This window comes from Schistocerca americana, chromosome 3, assembly GCF_021461395.2.
Source record: "Schistocerca americana isolate TAMUIC-IGC-003095 chromosome 3, iqSchAmer2.1, whole genome shotgun sequence".
Lineage (NCBI taxonomy): Eukaryota > Metazoa > Arthropoda > Insecta > Orthoptera > Acrididae > Schistocerca > Schistocerca americana.
Genome location: NC_060121.1, coordinates 520,985,203 through 521,003,637, shown reverse-complemented (window position 1 = coordinate 521,003,637; position 18,435 = coordinate 520,985,203). Strand labels below are relative to the sequence as shown.

At 39.4% G+C, this 18,435-nt stretch overlaps 1 protein-coding gene across 3 annotated transcripts in view; it reads right to left on the bottom strand.

The window, feature by feature from the left end:
* Window positions 1-18,435, bottom strand: part of LOC124605534 (phospholipid-transporting ATPase VA) — a 354,547-nt gene that overhangs the window by 85,106 nt on the left and 251,006 nt on the right. For all 3 annotated transcript variants that reach the window (XM_047137281.1, XM_047137282.1, XM_047137284.1), the window contains exons 5-6: window positions 17,034-17,284; window positions 16,585-16,734 (exon numbers count right to left, since the gene is read on the bottom strand). In XM_047137281.1, coding sequence (XP_046993237.1) covers window positions 16,585-16,734; window positions 17,034-17,284 — 401 coding nt within the window. The remainder of the gene's footprint in view (window positions 1-16,584; window positions 16,735-17,033; window positions 17,285-18,435) is intronic.

Sequence of the window (18,435 nt, the reverse complement as noted above, 5' to 3'; positions counted from 1 at the left end):
TAAATCCCAACTCTTGAAACACAAATCATGCTTGGTAATCACCCCATGGTCTTCAGAACAGCTATGCGAAATTAACAAACTATTCATCTCCATCGCAATCTATCTCCCTCACTCAGCTTCAAAGAGACTTTTATTGTAGGCAGAAGTACATCACTAAATGTAATATCAGCATATACAACACACTGTTCTAAGCCATGGGAGCACATGCTAGTGAGAACTAAATTACAAGTGTCATATTATGAACTTAAGCTCAGTTTTTTCAGTTTGTATTCCACTGTGATAAAATGTTGTAATGAACTCTGTAATTAGGTACAAGGTATTCATGTTGATTGGTTGGGGGTGGAGGACAGGGAAAAGGGGGAGGGGGGGGGGGGGGGGGGGGGGGGAGCAGGAAGAGAGGAGGTGTTGCACATTTACCTGTTTAACAATGTAAAAATACTAACACGAGCCTCGTATACATCTAATCTTTAATGAAATTTGTTACTAGTATTCCATTGCAGCAATAGCAGTACTCATAAAAACAAAATTTGAAATCAGCTTTAGCAAAAAATAATCCCAGTGAATCTGTCTCTCGTTAGATGTGAAGCACATTCCGACTTCAATATCAAAACCTGAGGACCAGTTAGCAGAAATGCATTACATCTACATCTACATCTACATTGATACTCCGCAAGCCACCCAACGGTGTGTGGTGGAGGGCACTTTATGTGCCACTGTCATTACCTCCCTTTCCTGCCACTTTCCTTGACTGATATCATCCTCTGAGAATGCCAGCTACACACTTCCGTCCATATTAAACCTAACAAACAACAGTACTTACATCCTGAAATATTTGTGTGTGCGTGTGCGTGTGCGTGTGCGTGTGCGTGTGCGTGTGCGCGCGCGCGCGCGCTCTGAACTCACTTGATTTTCATAATGCACACACACCACCGCAACTCATCAAAAGGATTCATTAGATTCCTCCTCCTTGCATATCTTGACACTCTGCTGGTCCAGTTCCTCAGATTTTATATTTATATTTGTCTTCATATTTGTTTGAGTTTTTTATTATTATTTTTAGGTTGCTTCTTTGGCCCACCATTTCCTTTAGTTTCCCAGTCTATTATTTATTTATTTATTTATTTATTTATTTATTCCCCCCCCCCCCCCTTCTACTTCTAAGCTACCGGTCTCTAATGGAAGTTACCAAAGTCTCCAACATTTTATATTGTCTGTTTAAGTTTATTATATTCCATTTTTATCTGTTCCCCTTGGCAATTTTCTTTCATTTTAGCTCATGTTTCATCATTACCAATATGTGGGCACTTCCCACATCACATACTAGATATGATCCACAATCTTCAGCATAACTGTTAAACAAATGCCTGAAAGTGAAGTTAATCTGTAACCTCTTACCTTCTGCAAGTGTTTTCTAGGCATATTTTCTCTGCAGGTGATGGTTAAAAAATAAACTCATGATACAAAGTTCATTGCTTTCTGCAAGTTTGGTTTCTCTACCATTTCAATCCAAATTCTCTAAAGACAGCTTCTTCTTTCCTTATTAGCAACATTTAGTATCTGGTGCTGAGAGATGCTAACAATGTCAGTCCACACATTTTAAACTTTCTTCCCACTGAACTTAATAACTTAAGGGATAGTGAAAGCCTTTACAAAACTAAACTATGCCAATTTCTCTTGAAACACTGATTCTAGTCTATTTAGGAGTCTGTGAATGAGATCTCACCAAAGAAATGATCAACTACACACTTGTGTGATTGTCAAACATGAATATAAGTATTTTATGTGTATCAGTTAATTTTCATTCAGTGACAGAAGAGTGTGCACATGTATCTTTATTGTATGTGTACTGTTGACCTGATTGCCCCATAGTAGGATAATGACGGTACCTGTTAAACTATTTTGAACACATCACCACTGAAATGTAAAGAAAACAGTCATTTACTGTTTCATTTGTAATACTGTAATATTTATTTGTAAATCAACTGAGCAGTAAATTATAACTGAGTATGTAAATACATGCAGTCATAACCTTAACACTTCTACATACAGCCCAAGCTCGTCATTGCATGGATCCGTGGAAAACAAGTAAACGAGTAAATAAAATAAAGATTTGTATCAACCACTATGATAATTTTTTTATTTCCCTTGATTCTTCAAATTACCTCCATTAATAACGCATCTTGCCAGATTATTATACTTCACGTCAAGTTGTTGTCATACGTATGTAGATTACCTTTCTTTTTTCCTTCGATTTATTTCCTTCCTTTTACTTTCATTCCAAGACACTAGTTTATAATAATTCTGACTCCTGCAATCTCAGGCTTGTCCTGAGCTTTCCCACAGTATAATATTGTATAATCACCTGCTCTCTATATTCTGTATAGTTATTTTCCAAACTTGAAAATGACTTTACACTCCCCCCTGCCACACTAGCCGACTCCACACAGAGATCAAAGTGGGACTATTTAAGCTTTGGAAAAATTAAGCAAAACACCTTCCATTCAGTTCTGTTGATGTCTGGTATACTTGATCAGATCTTCTATAGAGTGGTTTCCTGTAACCTTCTCCAGCACATGCCACTGGCCATTTGATCACTGTTCCACCCTCAGGAGCAGTTTCCCATCCTAAGACAAATTGGTGCATTCCATCTGTTTGCTCCCTCACCTTCAAGAGACCATTTGGCAATGATGAAAGAGGATCTCCTTATCCCAGAGGATACATTGCCCCTGCATTTCCTGGCCACTTGCTGCACAAACTTTGCCTCCTATGAATAATTAACACATAAATATCAAATGTCCCAATGTTATGACCCTGAAATATTTCAAAGTGCTCCAGTCCTGAAAGTTCAGCTACTCACATAGGCTCATTGTGGGTTGTAACTATCATATGGCAGCAATAACTTTTACATATTCTAATGAATTCATGTAGAACCAATTTACACTAGAAAAATAATTAGTTCCAATTTTAGCAACCATGTGCAGATACGGCACTGTGAATGCATTAAAGATGAATAGAAATGTTTCCCTGTGTAACTGATAAGGAACGGGATATGGGCAACAAGGTCAAGAAAGTGAAAACAGCACTATGTTAATTTAATTATTAACCATCACTTACACAATTTGTTCAATATGGCACCGGAGACCTCAATGAGATCCTATACAGTCAGTGGTACATTTGGAACAAAATACAGCAGTGATTCTGATTATGTATAGCATAGACTGCCCTTGATAGACTGCCGGAGATATGTGGCACCAGATGCCAATGCACATGTCATACAGTTCCTACAAATTACAGTTAAGATCATATGTGGGTATGGAGAAGGCACCCGAAAGCATCTCAAATGTGTTCCATTGGTTTCAGATCAGGCAAATTTGATGCCCAAGATATCAACAAGAGTTCACTATCACATCCCTAAAATCACTGGAGGAAGATTCTGTCCTCGTCATATGGGTAGTTATTAGCTGGAACACGCCAGCACCCTCAGAGAAGACATAAAACATGCAGCCAAATGTCAACAGCACTGAAATTCTAAATTCTGATTGGAATGCATATTTCGAAGATAGGTTGAGTGCTGGTGGTTGTGGTGGTGTATTTATACCCATAAAAATATCATAACATCTAGTGAGAAAAATTATATATAGAAACAAAGATGAGGTGACTTACCGAACAAAAGCGCTGGCAGGTCGATAGACACACAAACAAACACAAACATACACACAAAATTCAAGCTTTCGCAACAAACTGTTGCCTCATCAGGAAAGAGGGAAGGAGAGGGGAAGACGAAAGGAAGTGGGTTTTAAGGGAGAGGGTAAGGAGTCATTCCAATCCCGGGAGCGGAAAGACTTACCTTAGGGGGAAAAAAGGACAGGTATACACTCGCACACACGCACATATCCATCCACACATACAGACACAAGCAGACATATTCTGCTTGTGTCTGTATGTGTGGATGGATATGTGCGTGTGTGCGAGTGTATACCTGTCCTTTTTTCCCCCTAAGGTAAGTCTTTCCGCTCCCGGGATTGGAATGACTCCTTACCCTCTCCCTTAAAACCCACTTCCTTTCGTCTTCCCCTCTCCTTCCCTCTTTCCTGATGAGGCAACAGTTTGTTGCAAAAGCTTGAATTTTGTGTGTATGTTTGTGTTTGTTTGTGTGTCTATCGACCTGCCAGCGCTTTTGTTCGGTAAGTCACCTCATCTTTGTTTCTATATATAATTTTTCCCACGTGGAATGTTTCCTTCCATTATAATAACATCTAGTGAGATTAGTATAGATCCTGAGTGCAAAATAATTTGGATGAAGACAAGAAATAAATATGACTCAAACATGGTCATCAGATGCTTTTATATACCTCCTGCCTAAGCAGCATTAGTGGTGGAACAGACATGGGAAAAACTTGCGTACATCCTAGTCATGTCATAGTTTTAGGTGGATATTTTCAACTTGCCCACTACAGTAGATTGGGAGACTCAAATGATGAGAATGATTAGTAGGGACAGAGATTCATGTGAAATTGTTCTAAGTGATCTATCCAAAAATTAATATGACTAGTAAAATCAGAGGACTGATTGGTGAAGCAAACTTCTTACACCTGCTTGCAACAAACAGACCCAAACTTTCTGACTCTTTTAGGTGCAGAATACACAAGCCATCATCCTAAGGCCATTACAGTATCACTTACACTGGCTGCAAACAGGAATACTAAGAAAGAGAAGAAGATCTTTCTGCTCAGCAAAGAGCGACAAGAAACAGATTTCGGACTACCTGGGCAGTCAGCACGAAAATGTCATCTTCAGCGCTAACAATGTTGAGTATCGATGTAGAAAGTTCAAGAGTATTGTGCAATATGCTTTAGACATGTATGTGTCAAGCAAAGCTGTGAGTGATGTTAAACACCTGCCATGGTTTGACATCCAAGTTAGAAAACTGCTATGAAAGCAGAGAGAGCTTCATTGAAAATTTAAATGTACTCAAAACCCTACAGACAAACAAAAATTAAATGCTGCCAAAATTAGCATAAGGAGAGCCATGCATGAAGAGTTCTATGAATTTGAAAGTAAAATTCTGTCTACTGACTTGACAGAAAATTGTACGAAGTTTTTGTACTATGTTCAATCATTAAACTGATAAATGTCATCTGTCCAGAAGCTCTGTCAACATAATGGCATTAAATGGAAGAAGACACAGAAAAGGCTGATGTACTAAATGTTTTTTTCCAAAACTGTTTCACAGAGGAAGGTCACACCATACTACCTCCTTTAAATCATCACACAAATAACAAAGTGGCTGATATTGAAATAAGTGAGCTTGAGATACAATAACAACTGAAATTACTCAACAGATGGAAGGCCACTAGTCCTGATGGGATACCAATATGATTCTACATCAAGCATACAAAACAACTTTCCCCCTCTTCTAGCAGCAGTGTATTGTAGATCTTCGGAGGACTGAAGTGTTCTCAACAACTGGAAAAAAGCGCAAGGACTATCCAACAGATGCACAGAACTACAGGCTTACAGAGGGTGTTTGGAAAGTAATGCATCACAATCTTTTTTCGATGTTATTATAGGTCACAGAGCAGTCAGACTGACTGGGGAGGATGGGGGTGACACTGTGCTTTCCTGAAGTAGGATGCTCAACTGCCTCTATGCTCTTGGAGGGTTAGGACAGCTTCTTCTGTGAACCTCCAAACAGTGCTCACATCGAACTTACGATGGAGAAAACTTTAGAGCATCGCTATGCAAAGAAATCTTGTGTGAAGCTGCCAGAACCTTGGGAAAACTTAAGGAAGTCTTTGGGAATAACTGCCTTTGCAGATAGCAGTCAAACAGGTGGAATAATATGTTTAGCGAAGGTCGGGAGAAATTCGCCAACAAGAGCCGCGTGGGACACCCATCAACATCCCAAACAGACGACCCTGTGACTCGTGTAAGCCAGTTACTGAATTCAGACTGTTGAATGAGTGTTCCCTTCAAGTTGGAAATATCAGACTTGCTCAGTTTTACAAGGCAGTGCTCCAGAGACTGAATGACAAAGATCACTCGCGTCCGAAAGGAGTTCCGCACATCATGGAAACTACTTCATGACAACACACCAGCTCCCACCACCTTTGTTGTCATGCACTATCACACCTGTACTGCTGTGACATCAGTGCCACAGCCTCCCAACAGTCCTGACCTGATCCCAGCACAATTCTTATTTTTTTCTCCTCCTGGCTGAAAAAGAGACTTCAAAGGTAAGCATCTTTAAACGGTGGACAATTTGCAAGCTACATCGAAGGCTTCCCTGAAGGTTATCCCTATTGAGGAGTTCCAGAAAGCACAGAAATCATGCTGACAAAAATGTAATGATGCAGAGGGGTCATACTTTGCAGAATTTTAAGTTGTTGAACATATCCCAGCAATAAATTAAAAGTAAATAAATAAAAACGATGCGACACACAACTTTCAGGACAAACCCTGGATTTCTGTGATGTTGGACAGTTGTAGAATTTTGGAACATCTTTTATGCTCGTGTATTATTACATTTCTGGAGGCCAAAAAACTCCTCTGTAGGAAACAACACGGGTTCCTAAAACAACGATCACGTGAAACCCACATCACTCTGTTCATCCATGAGACACAGAAAGCAGCACATACAGGCATCCTGATAGATGGCATGTTCCTTGACTTGCAGAAGGCATTCAGTACGGTTCCATACGGCCCCCTAATGAACAAAATATGAGTGTATGAAGTATCAGACCAACTGTATGATTACATTGAAGAGTTTCTAGCAAATATAGACAGCATGCCATTCTGACCGGAAGGAAGTTTTAGGATGTAAAATTAAGCTTGATCATTCCAAAGACGAGTGTGATAGTACTATTACTATCCACAATATGTACAAATTACCTATTAGGTAACATCAGAAGTTGCACGAGGCTTTTCGTGGATGATGTTGTTGGATGTAGAAAAGTCTTGATGCCAGAAAATTGTAGCGAAATGCAGGCAGACCTGCAGAGGATTGATGCTTGGTGCAGGGAGCAGCAACTGACCCTCAACATAAACAATTGTAACAAACTGAATACACAGACAAAAATACCCTTTATTGTATGATTACACAGTTGCAGAACAAGCACTGGCAGCAGTTAGATCCATAAAATATCTCGGAGAATGCATATGGAACGATCTGAAGTGTAATGATTACATAAAATTAATGGTGGGAGTGGCAGATGCCAGACAGATTCATTGGAAGAATCCTCATGAAATGTACTCCATCAACAATGGAAGTAGCTTATAGAATACTTGTTCAACCAATACTTTAATATTGTCCATCACCAGATAGAACTGATAGAGAAAGTAGAGAAGACACAAAGAAGAGAAATGCATTTCTTTACAGTTTCATTTAGTATGCACAGAAGTGTCACAGGGATTATCACTGAAGTCCTGGGACAGGAGCTCCAAAGTGGCATTCTGCATCACAGTGTGGTTTATTGTTAAAGTTCCAAGAATGAACATTTCTATAAGGATCAGCAAATACATTGCTCCCTCCTATGTATATCTTCTGAAAAAACTATGTACATGAAGCTAGGAAGATTTGAGCCCACGTGGAAACTTAATGGTAATTGTTCTTACCATGAACTATTCGCAACTGAAACAAGAAAGGGAGGGGGGCGGGGAGAGTAACATTGGTAGACAAAAGTATCTGCCATCGCACATCACAAGGCAGTTTGCGGAGCATAGATGTATATGTATATAAAGGGACACAGATGTGTGTCAATAATGTTCATGTTGCCTTAGTGCTTTGAATTACTATCAGGTGTCCTACAGAAGCCCTGATGAATGTCACCAACAGCATAATTATTGCCTTAACCAGCCTGCAACCATGGCATGATGCACGATTCGAGTGGCCATTCACCTACCTGGACACGACTGTCGACCATGACCTGAGAGCAGCTTCAATAACTCCATCATCACTCACAACTCGAACACATTACTAGTATAAATTGCGAGAATAATATTTAGAAAGATAATATTCTATGCAAAATAAATTAGGAATAAAGCTGACCTTGTCATCATAAACTGAGAAAAAAATTTAACTGCTCTGAATAACTGTATTTATTTGTTTAGTCAATTCAGAAGCCATACAAAACTCTCAATTATATAAATGAGCAGTATTATGAGATACTGCTAAAGTGACAATTTATGTAATTTGCCATTTTCATAGTTCACACAACTGAACAAAAGAGGATAAAATTGTAAGAACTATGCCTAGAATAAGACAACAGCAACAGCACCACCTTTAGCTCCCATCAGCTTTCCATCACTGCATGACTCACGGCAGCATGAAGAGTAGCCAATTGTGTGTTCTCATCCACAGTCAAATTGTGTCAGTCCTTTGAAATATCCTTATTGGACAAGGGTGTCCCTGAATTTACTACCACCTGAACTTAGCCTGTTCAATCATCTCCAGCTGGACCAGTCTGAAGTACCTGCAGATGACAGACACTTAGCAAGTCTTACCTATGTTTGAAGTTGATCTAGCTACTCATAGCTTTTCTCTGGCAGCACACCATGACATAGTACTCGTGTAAAAGTGAGGAAACTATTACTGTATTTTAACCTATATGTTCATGGCCAATGGCCACAATTTATGGAGAAATTTAGAATGACTGTTGTAAGAATTCCGCACCGTCAAACATGTTATGTTATTGCGCCTCTCAGGTACTGTGCTAAAACAGCTCCATTAACTTTCAAGTGTAAAACCACTCAATGAAAATAGACAAAACTGTCTGCACACAAGGTTTGTTAGAAAGCTGTGGTAACATGCAACTGAATCACTGGATGGTATGCACAGACTGCTTAATTCAAACATGGCTCAGGGCTGTCTCAGGTTGTCTGTGGGGCTGTGAAAGAAATTCCATTTAATGAAAACATCTTGCTTAGTTACATGCAAACTGAATTTGATACCAGACCCATATTGCACTTTAAGTTACAGATATGATTGAGATAAGGAATAAACAGGCATGCCACATCAGGATAATTACATAAAAATTATGTGGTTCTGGGTATCCCATCCATAGCCTGTAGCACACATTACCCCCTTCATGAGAACGATTTTTTTGTCCTAAGTATGCCCTTTGTAACAGAAAACAGGAATTGAAGAAAGCACATGTGGTATGTTAGTAGAAAGAGTCATTTTCAGAAGATGGCTCGAATTTTCTTCATACAATGATTCTGGATATCTTTTCAATCAGAAATATTCAGGAACACACAAGCATTCACACACAGTGAATGGGAACGATACAAATGCCTTGATATGCTTACTTGGAAAGAGTTGGTGAGAGAAGGTTTCTGCTGAAGATTAAAAGAGAAAGGAAAAAGAGCTGGTTGGGACATTCATTGAGAAGGAAGTGCTTGCTATCAGATGCTTTGGAAGGACTGGTTTGTGGGAGAAGACTGAGAGGAAGGAGGAGATACAAGATGACAGACAACAGAAAGGGAAGACGAAAATATGTGAACCTGAAGAGGATAGCAGAAGACCAGACAGCCTGGAGAACTACCATGTGAAAACCTGCCTTTTGGCAGAACACATGATGATGATGATGATGATGATGATGATGATGATGATGTAATAGCCCTAATGCTTCCCAAATTTTCATGCACTGTTACTTGAAATTGCAGCTCCTCATACACACAGCAAACATACCTTAAAACCTTACACAACCCAATGAACAAAACTGGGCAAGGAAAAGAAAAAATCCAATGTCTTATTGAAAGAGTTTGTGAATATGTTAATATATTTGATAATTGAAGATCCAAACTGTCACTTAGATGATGCTGCCACAAACCCATCGGATACATATGGAGTGCCCTCAACTAACACATGACTAACCTTAAAGTCCAACTCTGTTTTCCGAGTTACATATTTCTCACCAATTACAGCTGACATAAATATCAACTGACCTGATCCACAGCAGTGATCATAATAATCAGTGCCATATTAACTCTTCAGTTGTCACAGGGATCTGTCATATTTCAATCATAACCTTACTGTTTTGCCACATAAAATGATCATTTCAGTATCCTTTCTGGACTCTGACATCCAGATTGAGATCGACGCACCAGAGTTGACAATTCATTGTTGTTTGGTTTTGCAACTGCACCAGAGGTGGCATGGACTTTGAATCAGTTGGAAAGCCCCTCTTGTTGCACAAGCTTGGAGTAAATTGTGTCATTTCCTTGTCCAGTTGTGTTGATGTTTCAGAATCTTTCGATCACAAACATTAATTCTGTACATAGTTACTCGCTTGCATTTGTTTTTTCTCTTGGTTTGCTGTGTGGCTTTGTTTGTATGCTACTGGTGGTTCTTGGCTTCCAAAATTTTAGGTTACTCTTGATTTACACTTTGGAATTTGTGTACTATTTGCACCATCATCCATTCAGTCCTGCAGGCCACTCAGTGTTTCTGAGCGACTCCTGGCGCTGCCAGATCTGAGTAGTGTACTACTAAAGTATCACCACATGTAGTATCATGTGTGAATAAACTCATAATGATGGATTAACAGTTTCTACAGCTTTGGCAGCATCAAATAACATTCACGAACAACAGCAAAAACAGATGCAGAAGTTGCTGAAGGAAAATGTGGAGCTGATTCGAACCATGAGCATGTAGCCACTGGGATAGGAATCTGGGGGGCAGCCTTCACCCCCGCCCCCAGATGTTTTTGTACCTACAAAACATCGGTGAAATGTTTACAAACATGTGTGTGCAAATGTGCCTCTTGAACAAAGTGATATGTACGAGAACAATGGAGAAAAGAATGTATGCTGGTGTCAAAATGTTAAAAAACCTTTTCTTGGATTATGCAGAATATGCATAAAGCCTGTATTACGGCAAATGACACCTGATGATGGAGGCATAGGGTCCAAAATGCATTGTGTACTTAATAAAACACAAAAAGTTGTGATTGAAGGCATTTTTTTTAATTCATACTTCTAGTGTACTGAATACAGTCACATTTGAAGCTGTGAAAGATGGATAAAATTAAAAAGACACTAGTGTAGTTCTACATCTGCATCTACATAGATACTCAACAAACCACCATATGGTTCTTGGCAGGGGGTACGCTGTACCACAACTTGTCATTTCCCTTCCTATTCCACTCACGAATAGAGCAAGGGAAAAATGACTGACTGTATGCCTCCATATTAGCGCTAATTTCTAAGATCTTATCTTCATGAGCCTCATGCGCAATGTATGTTGGTGGCAGTAGAAATTTTCTGCAGTCAACTTCAAATGCCAGTTCTCTAAATTTTCTCAGTAGTGTTTCTCAAAAAGGGTATCACCGTCCCTCCAAGGGTTCCCATTATAGGTCCCGAAGCAACTCCGTAACACTTACATGTTGTTCAAACCTACTGTTAACAAATCTAGCAGCCTGTTTCTGAACTGCTTTGATGTCTTCTGACAATCTGACCTGGTACAGATCCCAAACACTTGAGCAGTACTCAAGAATACGTCGCACCAATGTCCTATATGCAGATTCCTTTACAGGTGATCCACTCTTTCCTAAAATTCTGCCAATAAACTGAAGTCGACAATTTGCCTTCCCTACCACAGTATTCATATGCTCATTCCACCTCTCATTGCTTTGCAACGTTATGCCCAGATATTTAAATGACTTGACTGTATCAAGCAGGACACTAGCAATACTGTTCCCGAACATGACAGGCTTGATCTTCCTAATATCTGCATTACCTTACACTCTTCCACATTTAGAGCTAGCTGCCATTCATCACACCAGATGGGAATTTTTTTAAGTCATCTCCTATCTTCCTACAGTTACTCAACTTTCACACCTTACCATACATCACAGCATCATCGGTAAACAACTGCAGATTGCTGTCTACCCTATCAGCCAAGTCATTTATGTATATCCAGAACAGTAGTGGTCCTCTCACACTTCCCTACAGCACTCCTGACAATACCCTTGTCTCTGAATAGCACCCACCATCGGGGACAACATACTGGATTCTATTATTTAAGAAGTCTTCGAGCCACTCACATATCCATGAACTTGTTCCACATGCTCATACCTTCGTTAACAGCCAGTAATGGGGCACCATGTCAAATGCTTCTGGAAACCTAGAAATATGGAATCTGCCTTCTGCCCTTCATCCACAGTTCTCAGTATATATGGTGAGAAAAGGCAAGCTGACAAGTGATGGTTTCTAAAACCATGCTGATTCAAGGACATAAGCTTCTCAGTCTCAAGAAAGTTTATTATATTCGAGCTGAGAATATGTTCAAGGATTCTGCAGCAAACATAAGTTAGGGATATTGGTTTGCAATTCTGCAGGTCCATTTTTTTCACCTTTCTTATATACTGGAGTCACCTGCACTTTTTCTTTCCCCTTCGCTTGGGTATTTGGACTGGGAAAGAAATTCACGACAAATGAAAGCTAAGTAAGGGGCCAATGCCGCAGAGTGCTCTCTGTAAAATCAAACTGGGAATTCACCCAGAAGTGGTCATTTATTTGCTTTCAAATCCTTTTGTTGCTTCTCTATGCCAGATGTGCTTATTACTATGTCGTCAATATAGGAGTCTGTTAGATGGTCAAATGACTGTATGTTTGTGCGATTCTCGTGTGTGAACAATTTCTTGAAGGCGAAATTTGAAACTTCAGCTTTCGTTTTAGTATGTTCAACTGCCACATTAGACTGGTCAACAAGGGGCTGAATGGAAGCCTTAGACTGATTTGCAATTTTACAAATGACCAAAATTTTCTCAGGTTCCCTGGCAGATCTTTTGCTATGGTGTGATGGTGGTAGCTGTTGTATGCTTTGCTCATACATCTTTTCACAGATCTCTACTAACCTTCGCTTGTTGTCGTACTTCAGTAGAATCTGAGGCATTCTGCCAATGCAATGGAATACAGCACCTCACCTCCTACTTACAAGGGAACCTCCCCATCGCACCCCCCTCAGATTTAGCTATAAGTTGGCACAGTGGATAGGCCTTGATAAACTGAACACAGATGAATTGAGAAAACAGGAAGAAGTTGTGTGGAACTGTGAAAAAATAAGCAAAATATACAAACTGAGTAGTTCATGGGCGACATAGGCAACATCATGGACACTGTCAAATCAGGAACGCCGTGGTCTCGTGGTAGAGTGAGCAGCTGCAGCAGGAGAGGTCCTTGGTTCAAGTCTTCCCTCGAGTGAAAATTTTACTTTCTTTATTTTTGCATAGTTATTATCTGTCCGTTCGTTCATTGACGTCTCTGTTCACTGTAATAAGTTTAGTGTCTGTGTTTTGCGACCGCATCGTAAAACCGTGCGATTAGTAGACGAAAGGACGTGCCTCTCCAATGGGAACCGACAAGATTTGATCGCAAGGTCATAGGTCAACCGATTCCTCCACAGGAAAACACATCTGATATATTCTATACGACACTGGTGGCGGCATGTGCGTCACATGACAAGAATATGTTGTCGACCCACCTAACTTGTACACTTGGCAAATGGGTAAAAAGATTCTTCTACCTTGCCCGATTTAGGTTTTCTTGTGAATGTGATAATCACTCCCAAAAAGTGATGAAAACATAAGAATTTGTCACATAAACTGAAAGTAAAAAATTAAAATTTTCTCTTGATGGAAGATTTGAACCAAGGACCTTTCGTTCCGCAGCTGCTCACGTTACCACGAGACCACCGTGCTCCTGGGTTTCCAGCGTCCTTGATGTTGCCTATCTTCCCATGAACTACTCAGTTTGTACATTTTGCTTATTTTTTCACAGTTCCACACAACTTCTTCCTGTTTTCTCAATTGATCTGTGTTAAGTTTTTCAAGGTCTATCCACTGTGCCAACTTATAAATCTGAGGAGGGTGCGATGGGGAGGTTCCCTTGTTAGAAGTAGATACCCTTAATGAAGCTGCTTAAATCAGTTTATAAAGACAAGTCGTTTGGTCCACACTGTATATCAGGCAGTTTCCTTTCAGAGTATGCTGATATAATAGCTCCATACTTAGCAGTCACATAAAATTTCTCACTCACAGGAAGACTGCAAAGTTGCCCAAGTCACACCAATACCTAAGACAGGAATCAGGAGTAATCAGCTGAAATACAAACCCATATCACTACCATCAGTCTGCAATAGGATTTTGAGAAATACGCTTTGTTTGAAAACTATGAATTACTTCATAGAAAACAAACACAATTAGTTCTTTATTCATGTAATTAATGCTATCTAGAAGGGATGTCAAATAGATTCCAGAGTTCTATACTTCCATAAGGCTTTTGACACAGTTCCTCACAAGCAGCTTTTAATCGAAGTGCATGTCTATGGTACACTGTTTCAGTTACATGACTGGGTTCATGATTCCTGTCAAAGTTGTAATTGATGGAAGGTCATCGAGTAAAACAAAACAGATATCTGGTATTCCCCAAGGAAGTGTTACAAGCTCTTTGCTGTTCCTAACCTAAATAAATGATTTAGGAGACAATCTGAGCAGTCCTCTTAGATTATTTGTACATGATGCTTCATTACCATTATGTAAAGTCATTATATGATCAAAATTAATTGCAAAATGATTTAGAAGAGATGGTGCAAAAATTGGCAGTTAACTCTAAATTATGAAAAGTGTGAAGTCCCCCACATGAGCACTACAAAAGAATACACTAAATTTAAATTACACAATTAATCACACAAATGTAAAGCCTGTCAACTGAAATAAATACCTAGGGAATACATTTATGAGCAACTTAAATTGGAAAGAAATTCATAGATAAAGTTGTGGGGAAGGCAAACCAAAAACTGTGTTTTATTGGCAGAACACTTTGAATATGTAGTATCTTCTTAAGAGACTGCCTATACGACACTTGTCCATCCTCTTCAGAAGTACTGCTGTCTAATGTAGGACCATACCAGATAGGACTGACAGAGGATATCAAAAAATTTGAAGAAAAGTAGCTTGTTTTGTATGATCATGAAAACAAGGATAGAGAGTGTCATGAATATGATATGCAAGTTAGGATGGAAATCTTCTGAAGAAAGGTGTTTTTCCTTGCCATGAGATCATTTCATGAAATTTCAATCTGCAACTTTCTCCTCTGAATTCAAAAACATTTTGTTTATGTCAGCCTACACAGGGAAGAATGATCACTGTAATAAAATAGACAAATCAGAACTTGAACGGAAAGATTTAATTGTTCGTTTTTCCCATGCACTTTTTGAAAGCGGAACAGTAGAAAAATAGTTTGACGGAGGTTTAATGAACCCCACGCATGTAACTGTGAACTGAGGTGTAATCATATAGATGTAGATTTAGATGAACTTACTGCAACCCGTACCGTGAGTCCCAACCCCAAATTACACACCCTGCTACCAGCAAGTTACCACTATGTGGGCTCACACATTTGACCAGAAGCCTGATTGGACATCAGCAATCATTCTTGGACACATGTGGCTCCAAATGTACCTCACTGAGGCTGAGCAGGAGTGCCTGATCTGTCACCACAACAAATGCAGAAGCCATCCTCATTCTTCAACCCAGCATAGGGGACCTATGGGACCTCCAACCTCACACTACCCACAACCATATTTTTAAGCCTTCCCCGCAGAAGGGCAGTGCTCCCGGTGTTCACCCCCCCCCCCCCCCCAATCCACCACAGACAGGATGTCATTACAACAAGCATACATGCCACCATTAACGGCAGCAGTAGCAGCTGCAGCAGCCAATGATCGAACCAGCACACGACTGCCAACCCAAGAGGGTCAAGTCACTTCTCCCAACATAGCAATAGCCAACAGTCAATGCTGAAATAGCATCAAGTGTACTAGTCAGAAAATGAAAATGATGCCATAGGGATGTTCAACTCCGGAATTTGGATTGCTGCTGGTTCCACTGGCGAAACAGTGGGCAAAACATAGGTCTGGTCATTTTCGACACTATGCACCTATTAAAGTGGGGAGAGATTTGGTACTCTCAGTGGACTTGGTTATTAAGATTAAGCACTGGCTATCCAGGGCAGTGTGGGCTTCACATTAGCTGGCATGACGATCTGGTGGTACAAAAGCAAGGAGGAAAGTGTACACCGTTTTCTCATCGAATTGTGTTGTTGATGCCAAAGTTTTCTGATCACCGACATTATTTTGCATATAATCACTCACTTGTTCTTGGTTTTTCTCTTTGTCTGCTATTGCAGCTTTGTTTGTACACTGGTGATGATTCTTGGGTTCCATGTTCTCCATTTCTCTCGGTTTGTTCTTCTGAATTTGTGCACTGTTTTTGTCACTGACCACTTGTTTTGCATTACTCTCAATTTGCCCTTTCATATTTGTGTTCTGTTTTCATCATCAACCATTCATGGTCACTCAAAAACCTACTCATGCACTCCCCCATCTAGACTGTGTGCTACTAAAATCATATTCATTATTTTATTTCTTAAAAACACACTCTTTAATTATTATTATTAGCATCAGAGAGAGAGAGAGAGAGAGAGAGAGAGAGAGAGAGAGAGAGAGAGAGAGAGACCTCAGACCACGTAGCTACCCCGTGTGGCAGTGCTTTTATTTACAATCATTTATGTGGTAATACTCACTTGGCCCAGCTCTTCTGGTATGTTCAACGCACGACACTCTATCCTTTTGTTAGTTTCTGGGTCATACAAATTGACATCATTGTGAATATGGTACACTTGTATAAGTTTTGCCATTTCTATCGTCACATAAAGTGAGAGTGGTATCATTATCTGGAAGGTACGATAACAGTTATAATAAATGGCATGATCTACTTACACAGAATACATGAACATCAAAAAGACATAACGAGAAATTAGGGGACATTCAAATGACTAAACCACACAGATTCTCAGACAGAATTATGTATGGCTCAACACATTAAATTTTTGTCCACCTTAATGTTCTACAGGAGAAACATTGGTATTTGAATTTATGTACAGGTTCCATAAATAATGCAATAAATACAGATGCATAGCAAAACATCTTGAGAAACCTCACAGATATATCCAAAAGTGAAAAAAATTATTACCTGCAGGATTATAACAAAAGTCCAGAAACTCAAAATGCCTTCAGTTGTTGAATTCTGCATGCTAGGAATAAATGGTGGCACTGAGATACCATCATACGAAGACAACCACAACTTGCAGCCAGCAGCACCAATCACACATAGGACAATGAGAATAAGAACACACCAAATAATATCCAGATTCATTTGGCGTTCCAAGTTGGAGCGTTTGTACCTAGGCCCTCCATTATTCAACATTGCTTTAGTTTCATGTCCTGAAAAAGAACATTTTTTGCCCTCTGGTAGAATGGTTACAGGCATCAGTACAGTAAGTATATTGTATTAACAGCTTGTAGATCATTGAAACTTTAAATCCAATGTTAACACCAAAATTTCTATAGCTACGTGTACAAGCACTTAGATCTGTGGACTTGTGTACCAGTGTAATAAATTTTCAAAGGTAAAAATTAGCTATCAAAATTTGGGATGAAACATATACAACAGCAAGTCAAGTCAAGAGTTCTTTGAAAATGCCACAAATTTCTTTCAGGAACATTTTCTTCCCTACTAGAGAGTTACATGTTCTTATGTGAGTAATGGACATCGTTTCCAGAACACTATTATTTTGTGAATCAACATCTCCTGATAACCGTGTACTTCAGTTTCCCTGACCACCAGCCACACAGATAGGAAATGACTAGTAGTGGTACAGGGTATCCACTGCCATGCACCATACATCCAACATGTTTCAGGTGCCCCACTCCCTCCTAGCCCCCACCAAAATAAATTACAAAACTTAAAACTGTATAAGATTGAATTTGGGATGCGAGGAAGACAAATATTTTCAATGTTGAGAAAAATGGGACACTAACCCTCAACTGCCAAAGGTAGAAATTTAGAATATCCTTATTATTGTAGTGAAAACTTTGTGATAAACTGCATCTATGGAAACTAGTTTTGCAAAATTGATGTGCTTCAAAGAGAATTGACTCCCTCATTGACATCACAGGCCAACCTCTCAAATACTTTAATATGACTGTAGATCTTTTACCAATCACACCAAACAAATGAAAACAAATATTATCAGAAAAATCACATGCAATATCTGTTATCTGAAAGGTCTTTTGTAGGATTATAAATTAATGGTGAATTTTGGAGTATTTAGTAAACTGGGACGTGACATTTCAAGATTAACTTTTTTTTACCTACTGCACTGCACTGCATTCTCTCTCATATCATCAATGTACTTTGTCGAAGTAACAAAAGCAACATGTGTGCCTTTAGTCACCACACTGCGTATGACATTTGAAGATAAGACAGAAAGCAATGAAAGTAATTCAGTACTTCAATAAAAAATACCACAATATGATGAAATGCTACAAATAGCATTATCGGTCCATGCACGACAGTGCACCTATCAATATGT